The sequence below is a fragment of the Sinocyclocheilus rhinocerous genome, unplaced genomic scaffold (genome assembly GCF_001515625.1).
Source record: "Sinocyclocheilus rhinocerous isolate Xijiao unplaced genomic scaffold, SAMN03320098_v1.1 scaffold5057, whole genome shotgun sequence".
Lineage (NCBI taxonomy): Eukaryota > Metazoa > Chordata > Actinopteri > Cypriniformes > Cyprinidae > Sinocyclocheilus > Sinocyclocheilus rhinocerous.
Window position 1 is genome coordinate 9,178 of NW_015627315.1, and position 9,449 is coordinate 18,626.

Genomic DNA, 9,449 nt, shown 5'->3' on the forward strand with positions numbered 1-9,449 from the left:
TCAGCAGGTCCTTGTGGCTCCTGGTAATGCAGGAACCGCCAACAGCGGGAAGATCTCCAACTCTGGTGAGAGCGCTAGTCATCCAGCAGACCACAGGAGTATGAGCAGTGATTTTACAGCAACTACTCTAACACTGAGTTATTGATTAATCGATTGCCTACAAAATAAATGTAATTAAAAAATACAGGTGTGACATTTATGTGAGATTATATTGTTTTATCCATGAACATAAGGCTATAGATCACTGATAGGTTCAACGGCTTATACTTCTGTAATTAATAAAACTAAATGAACAATAAGCATTTAAAAAAAAAACACTTAATGCACATACAAACTTTTTGAGTACATGAAGGCATGTGATAATAATTTATAATATTTTATCTTTATTTTTCCAGCGGTGTCTGTGAACAATCACTCGATTTTAGCTCAGTATTGTAAAGATCATAATGTGGGGCTTGTGGTTGTTGGTCCAGAAGTTCCTCTGGCTGCTGGTAAGATGTTTGTCATTATCACACTGATTGATGAAAAACAGGAAATTGTGGCTTAACAATCAAAATAGATGATGAAAGACATGTCTTTATGACATTAATGTATTTATTTTTACATATTATCACAGATAATCTGATTCATATTTGTGTACAAACATCTGATGAACACCTGAAATGGCAAGTTGACAGTCTAAAGTTTCAAGAATATTACATTTATTAGGGCTGTGCAATTAATCACATGCGATTGTCATGCGCATCTCGTCAGTAAAGCCGGTTCCGTGATTGGTAGTAAATCGCCATCACCTGTTTTCAGATGGAGCGGCATTTACTACACAGAACCGTAGTTCACTGACAAGCTAGGCAATATCGCGTTCATAATCGCAGATGAATCGCATTCGATTATGAACGTGATATTGCCTAATTGTCAGTGAACTACGGCTCGGTGTAGTAAATGCCACTCCATCTGAAAGCGGGGACATGATGCAGTTTTTGAGTAAAAAGGGCACACGCTGCGAAGGCGGGGATATCCCTTGACACAGACTTGCTAGAGCCAATCAGAATCAAGTGAAAAGGTTCCCTGTATTTGCATGCTAGTGGACCTGGTTGAAAACCCCGTGCTCTAAGAGGAGAAAGGAGAGCGGGGCCCAGGTAGTCACTGAATGAGAATAAACATTATATTTGTGATTGAAGCGGTGGCAAGCAGTGCTTACTATCGAGAGAACAAAGTTGAAAACGATATTTCAAGTAGTACAGTGCATTGTGAGTCCTATAGGGAAGCAAAGCACAAACATATAAAACACAGCACATTCTGTTTGTATGTACTGAAATGAAGCAACGTGAATTTAAGGCTGTAGAGCCATTGAATGCAGTAAGCGACTGTCTCGGTGCTTCAGAGAATAACCACACGAGGCTCAGCAGCAATAACCATGGTGAATATGAGATGAATACGCAGTAGGGGTGGGAATCTTTAGTCACGTCACGATCCGATTCCGATTCTGGGAGTCACAATCCGATTCCAGAATGATTATTGATCTACTTTTTCCTCCCCCCTTATTAATTAATTAGTTTACCGACTTGAGAATCTTAAAATTCTTACATTTACATATCCTTACATAAGTAATGAAGTACTTTTTAAAACAATTACAAATTGAAGAAAATTATTAAAACGGTTGTATGTTAAGAATTTTAAAAATAACTTCAAAACATACAAGCAAGTAGCAAATGATAAAGAGGAGCATAGAAATATATTACAAACAACAAACAAAGAGTGCATTCAGTATTTAAGATTATCTGAACGTTTTCCATTCAAGAACTGTGAGTGATTTTTCTTCATCTTTACTGTTGTTTTTTACTATGACATCATAGACAACGGGAGATAAGCTGCATTCACGCATGGATCTCTTTTGAAATATAAGAAGTAATTTGGTTTGTCCTGTCCGTTTAATCCCTTAAGATATAACTGGTTGTGTTTACATAAATTTTGCATCATAAAACCATTTTGAGACACAAGTGCATTAAACCACTTAAGCCGGGCTCACACTACAGGATTTTTGGCTGGATTTTGCGGTCTCAGACAGATTTCCACAGTCTGCGACAAAACCCCCGGATCGTGACCAAATCGGTGCTCGTTGCGGTCGCCGATGCTCGTTAAGTATGAGCAGGTCAGCAACGCTATCACAGATGCTACGATATTTTCAAACCTGTTTGATATTATCGCCACGTGATCTCGTAATGTGAGCGACACAATGACAAGGTGGAACTAATCCCTATCTCTTTGGATTTGAGACTTTAGTCTTTGCAACTTTACAGATCTTCTTTATGCACCAAGAGCTTGTAACACTTCAAAGAGAAAGGAAAAATTTAAATCGCATCATATGACCCCTTTAAAGACGGACAAAACACATATTGGCAACACTTGCTGGTCAAAAACCTCGCAACTCCATTTGAGCTTGATTTTCGTAAAATGTTAATATTATAATGGCACATGAAAGTGTCTGATCATATATAAGCCACAATACCAACTCTGACAACGCTGTTTAATTATATCATGCATCTTTATGAACAGACACAAAGCCACAAATTAATCAAATCAACTAACTAGAAATAAATTTAACAAATGCATAGATTGTGTATATAATACCACAAATGCATAGATTGTGTATATAATACCACATTTCATTGTACTGTTTAATTACCTCCAACTCTTTCTGCAGCACTGACAGTCCTTGTTGTCCACGTTTTCCAATCCATTGTTTCTGCCATATTCTCTTTTGTCGTGGTTTCTTCTTTCTTTCGGATCAAATGACTGCACAGACCAATTGAAGGGCCAGTTGATCGTCCATGCTTGAAGATATGGCCTATAATCGCTGTAATTTCTCGAGATAATTTCTAAGCTCAGCTCAGAATCGATTCTGAAATTCTCATAATCGATCCAGAATCGTTGGAGAGAGAATCGCGATGCATCGATGGATCGATTTTTTTAGCCGAATTTTTTAGATAATTTATGTGAGAAAACGTATTTTCGCTGATAGTCGGGAACGCCTCTTCACTGAATGTTTTGTAGTGTGTGCACCTCTTTAGCGTTGTATTGTGTAGTATGCGCGCAGATATGACAAGACAACGACAGATGAGAACAAATCTTGTTGCATATTGTGAGCAACACAGTGATTCGGCTAGTCTTTCAATCCTGTAGCGTGAGCCTGGCTTTACACGGAGTCGCGCAGAGCCGCATGCGCGAGCATTCTTCACAAACAAAGCGTGCGTCAGCATTTGAAATTGAAAGCAGCCTTCTGTTAGTGAGGTTCATATTTTAAATATGTAAGTCCACTGCATTCCAAACCACATAAATGATGACTTTGTAGAGCATTTGTAAGGAAAATACAGACGGGCGAGACCGCACACTTCAAGTGTAACATCAAACAAAGCGCACGTCCTGTGCAATGAAGCCCGCGAATGTCCTTGTTATTCGCTTCAACCTTTCCGAACTTTATGGAAGATTATTTTACGGAAGGTTCGAGTGGTGTATGTGTGTGTGGAATTGGAAGCAAGCAGAATACGGGTGTTTTTAAAGCAAACTCAGCGTCATCGCGCATCTGGTTAAAAACTACGCTCCGAATCGATTCTGAAATTCTCATAATCGATCCAGAATCGTTGGAAAGAGAATCGCGATGCATCGATGGATCGATTTGTTTTTTCTCCCAGCCCTAATACGCAGGCACTGATGCCATCATCCTCTGATGTAAGAGTCTATCGGACCTAGTGGAAACCCGCTTCCTGGGCAAGAGGGGCTGTGCCTCCTATTGCTACAGATGAATGTCAAGCATAACAGCCAAGTAATAGCAGTCGTAATGATAGAAATCTTACCTCGTCTAGCTTTCCTGAACTAAAAAGACCCAAGAAGCTAGTGAAGAAACGTCCAATTTGGCAAAAGTGCAGCCGAGCAAATTTCCCTGATAGATATACCCCTTGCCCATTCCCAGCAGGACACAATGCTTCTAGTGCAGGGCTTTGAAAGCTGTATTTCTATGGAGGGAAGTTTTCCCCGTTCACCGGCTCGCTCTGGGTGAAAGCTGAGAGACTTATCATTTGATTTCTGATTGGTGTTGAAAACACCTTAGGCACGTAGCCCTTCCTTGGCTTAAGAACGACTTTACAGTCATTAACACCAAAGCTCAGACAGGATTCGTTGACTGAAAGAGCATGTATATCCCTGATTCATTTGATAGAAGCGAGGCACTGTCTTGAGAAAGAGAGCACCTTGAGAGAGGCTTGTTATGGCGTCCAAGACCAAAGTCCTAAGTGGGGATAGTGGTTGGGCAGGGAGGGTTAAGCTGCCTCACGCTGCGGAAAAATTTTATCACTAGATCGTTCTTGCCAGCTGACTGCTTGTCGATATAGTTATGGAAAGCTGAAATTGCTAAAAGTATAGCGTGGAAGGCGCATGGCCGTCATCTAAGCACTCTTGTAAAAAGGACAGAATGGATGAGATCGAGCAGGTCGCTGGATCTATATTCTTTGAGCCGCACCAATTAGTGAAAACTTTCCATTTATGAGCATACAGGCGCCTGGTGGACGGGGCTTTCGCTTCAGAAATGGTTCTCATCACTTGCTTAGGTAATGATGCTGAAGTGGGCGGGCTCCGTTGAGCAGACATGCAAGTCCCACAGCGTCGGGTTGGGGTGCCAGATTAAGCCGTTTGCCTGGGAGAGAAGGTCCCTCCTCACAGGAATAGGCCATGGAGGGCTCGATAACATTCAAGAAGGTCCGGGAACCAGGGTTGAGTGGGCCTTTGAGACATGCAGAACTGGTTCCTTCTCCTGTCTGATTCTGCACAGTACCTGATGTAGGATGTTTACTAGGGGAAAAGCATACTTGTGAGCTCTCGGCCAAGAGTGGGCGAGCACGTCCACTCCCAGAGTGGAGGGCTCAGTCATGGAAAAAAACCTTGGACAATGTGTGTTCTACACTGATGCGAAAAGATCCACCTCCGTTCGTCCAAATACATTCCAGATAATTTCCGCAGTCTAGGAGTCACTCTTTGCCTTGATAACATGTCCGCCCCACAGTTCAGGCGGCTGGGGACATGTACAGTGCGAATCGACAAGAGAAACTTATCTGCCCATAACAGCAGGCTTGTCGCGAGCGAGATAGGAGAGCGAGAACGGATGCCTCCCTGATGATTTATATACGCTACCACTGACATGTTGTCCGTGCGAATGAGAACATGCATGTGATGAACTTGAGCATAAAAACTCTCGAGCTCCAGGTAGTGTTCTACACTGATGCGAAAAGATCCACCTCCGTTCGTCCGAATACATTCCAGATAATTTCCGCAGTCTAGGAGTCACTCTTTGCCTTGATAACATGTCCGCCCCACAGTTCAGGCGGCTGGGGACATGGACAGTGCGAATCGACAAGAGAAACTTATCTGCCCATAACAGCAGGCTTGTCGCGAGCGAGATAGGAGAGCGAGAACGGATGCCTCCCTGATGATTTATATACGCTACCACTGACATGTTGTCCGTGCGAATGAGAACATGCATGTGATGAACTTGAGCATAAAAACTCTCGAGCTCCAGGTGAACTGCTTTGAGCTCCAGGCAGTTTATGTGCCATTTTCTCTCCTCGACTGTCCAAATGCCGGACTCTGGGCCATGGTCGCAGAGGGCTCCCCAGCCTGTGCACGAAGCATCTGTCGTGATAACTTTCCCTTTCGCAAATCTGACCAAGTGGGACACCTTGTGCGTAGAGAGCTGTATCAATCCAGGGGTTCATGGTCTCTAAACATCTGTGCATCACTAATACATGCATCAAGCCCACGTGCCAGGCTGATACAGGCACAAGAGTCTTCAGCCATAGTTGAAACGGCCGCATCTGCAGCAGTCCCAAGCGGCACACCGCTGAGGCAGCTGCCATCAGTCCCTGCACTCTATGAAAGCATTTCAGGGGGTGTGACTTGCCCACTTTGAACGCCGCTAGCAAGTTCATGATGGCTCTTGAGTGCTCTGGTAGCAGGTGGGCTCGCATGGAGATAGAATTCTGACTAACACCCAGGAAAGGGATATTTTGCATGGGTTGCAGCTGGCTTTTTTGCATATTGATTGTGAGCCCTAGACATTGAAGGTGGCTGATGAGAAAACTCCTGTGGTCACAAAGCTCGCTCACTGGGAGGGGAGAGGGCTGCGTTCATGCACTTAAAGTGCGTGGAGGTAAGGAGAGACCAAAGGGGAGTACCGCAAATTGATAGGCCACTCTTTCAAAAGCAAATCTCAGAAAGCGCCTGTGACGAGGGGCTTATCTGTATGTGGAAATAAGCATCCTTTAGGTCCGCTGAGATAAACCAGTCCCAGGTGTGAATGAGCGATAAGATTCGTTTCAATATGATCATTTTGAATGAGCCTTTTGCTAGGGCGTGATTTAAACGATGTAGATCTAGAATAGGGCGAAGCCTACCGTCCTTTTTTGGAACAAAAAAATGGCAGCTTGAAAAACTGGTCTCTCGGTCCTTGGGAGGCACATTCTCCATGGCTCCTTTGACGAGGATATTGTGTATTTCTGCTCTTAAAACTGGAGCATTTGAGGCTTGAACCTCCGACGTTACCACGCCATTGAACCGGGGTGGTCTGCATGCAATCTGAAGTGTGTAGCTGTTTATTATCGTGTTCAACACCCACTCTGAAATACCTGGTAGTATTCTCCACGCCTCAGCGAACTGTGAAAGAGGCTTCAGCATGATAGGATCTGACAGCTCGCTGATGAGTGACAGGGGGCTGTGAAAAACGTGAGTGTGTGACAGCGGGAAGAGGGGAGAAACTCTTTTTGTGAATTTTTTTTATTTTTATTGCACAAACATGTGGAACAAACACAAAACAACATTCTTTGCCTTTGCGCGCCCGCAACGGGCAGGGAGGCGAGGCGAACAAGCTGAACATAGCTTCGTTTTCCTGCTGGGCTTCCTCCGGAGTCCATCAGGAATGCGACTGGGCATTCTTGACTGGTTTCCCTGACGCGTGGGGTCTGTGCTGCTTAGGAGGCGGGTATCACTGGTGCCACAAGTCCTTGGGGTGCACCGAAGGCTCAGGCTGAGGGTGGGGCTTTGGAGCTCTATCGGCTCGCGGTCTAGAGGAAGAGCACTGAGCGGAAGAGGAGCATGAACGCATGGGAGGGGGCTGACCGGTGCGTTTCGGCATGGAGTGCTTTATCGCCCTGGATTGTTTTTGTGCTTCGGAGAATCACTCTGCAGGGCCTGAATTCCGTTTTGGAAAAGGGGGGGGGGATTCCCCCTTTATGTGGCTCTTATGGGGGGATTTTTTTAATTTGAGGGGGGAGTTAGGGTATTTGTTTTAAACTACAATTATCCAACCTAAATGTTTCGTCACCCAGTGTATTTGTGTTTTACAATTTATAATGTTGATTCATATTTATATTGTAAGGAAGATACTTAAAAAGAACCTAGATTTCAAACTATGATTTGAATTTATTTTAACTAAAAAAGACAAGTGAACAGTCAGTAATAAAATAAGAATAGATAAATGACAAGCAATGGTACAAACACATACAATGACAGGATACAACTAAAATTAACTGTGCTTTTAAGTTTTTTCAGGTAGGTATAACAGTAATATTCAGGTACAGAAATACCACAGAGAATAATCTGTTTAACTTTAAAATAACACAGGCTAGTAAATAAACATTAATTACAGACAGCAGCATGTTTATTTAGGTTGATGTCTCTTTAAGACCTCATGCACGGATCTGTTACACATAAGTTTTGTTTCTCAACTGTTTACATTCTCTTAATAGCCGCGTTACAAGGAATCAGTAGAAATATGAGCAATCCTGTGCTGAAATTCAAGCCCTGCTCTGCGAGGGATTCAACCGAGCTGCCAAAAAGTCCAGAAGGACTGACGGGGGCGTTCAAAAGGACGGGCTTCTCTGCATCCTTCATATACGTCAGCGTTAGCCATAGGTGCCTGTCCAGCACAACCAGGTTACCCATGGCACGGCCGATAGATGGCGCCGTCATCTTAGTGGCTCGCAGGGCGAGATCAGTGGTGCTGCGAAGCTCCCTGAAGATTTCTGGGTCCGAGCCCTGTTCGTCCAGGCGCTTAAGCATCTTCGCCTGGAAGACTTGGAGGACAGTCATTGAGTGGGGGGCTGACGCTGCCTGGCCCGCTGCCATGTACACTTTTCCGGCAATATTAGTGGTGCGGCAAGGCTTGTTGGGGTGTACGGCAGCACACTTCACCCTCAGCGATGAATAGCTGCACAGATCGGCGCCATCCACTGATTTCAGAAGTGCAGAGGTGGTGATGTGGGCACGAGCCGAATATGGGGCGTGCCACTTCTTGGATACTTCATCATCCACTTTAGGGGAAGAATGGGGCAGGCCTTTGATAGGGTTGGGTATCGTTTGGGTTTGTTTCGATACCGGTGCCAAATCGATACTTTTAAAACGGTTCCGGTGCCTAAACGGTGCCTGAACCGATACTTATTTAAAATAAAATAAATAAATAAACAAAAATTTCCCCCAAAAATGATGGATTGGCCATTAGCACTATAAACACATGATGTCGGTTTCATTCATACTGGACACCAGAGGGCGCCCTCGCACAGAAAATCCTCATATCCAGTCACAGAAGTAGAGAATGACCCTCCAGGAAATCTCTTATATGGACAAAAGGCATGGCTATTATATCTGTAACCGAGTAAACAGAACGTATACACGTTTTGAATGATAAAACAAAGACAATAAACACTTGACTGCGACAGTTTATCTGTGTTATTTAAGCCATCTCTGGTATTTTCATAATAATGAAGTATATTTATAATAGGGTGACCATTTCAGTTTTCCAAAAAAAGGACAGTAGGGGGTGGGGTTCGTGGGCGGCCGTGCCATGGGTAACCTGGTTGTGCTGGACAGGCACCTATGGCTAACGCTGACGTATATGAAGGATGCAGAGAAGCCCGTCCTTTTGAACGCCCCCGTCAGTCCTTCTGGACTTTTTGGCAGCTCGGTTGAATCCCTCGCAGAGCAGGGCTTGAATTTCAGCACAGGATTGCTCATATTTCTACTGATTCCTTGTAACGCGGCTATTAAGAGAATGTAAACAGTTGAGAAACAAAACTTATGTGTAACAGATCCGTGCATGAGGTCTTAAAGAGACATCAACCTAAATAAACATGCTGCTGTCTGTAATTAATGTTTATTTACTAGCCTTTGTTTCAATACCGGTAGACCTTTAGTGTGACTGCCGTAACACACAAAGAGCTGTTCTGAGAGTCTGAGATTACTGGTGCGTTCGACATAGATGCGCAGGGCGCTGCGGCTGCGGGGGTAAGTTTTAATACAAGTGTGTGACGGAAATGTTACGCCCCTTACCATATTGTGATGCCTTGTCCCGGCACGACGAGACAAAAACATTAAAAGCCATTATAAACGAGGCATTTGTTGCATCCAGT

At 43.9% G+C, this 9,449-nt stretch overlaps 1 protein-coding gene across 1 annotated transcript in view; it reads left to right on the forward strand.

The window, feature by feature from the left end:
• The window catches only part of gart (phosphoribosylglycinamide formyltransferase), a 61,293-nt gene that overhangs the window by 4,804 nt on the left and 47,040 nt on the right, over window positions 1-9,449 (forward strand). The window contains exons 3-4 of the mRNA XM_016536734.1: window positions 8-65; window positions 396-491. Coding sequence (XP_016392220.1) covers window positions 8-65; window positions 396-491 — 154 coding nt within the window. The remainder of the gene's footprint in view (window positions 1-7; window positions 66-395; window positions 492-9,449) is intronic.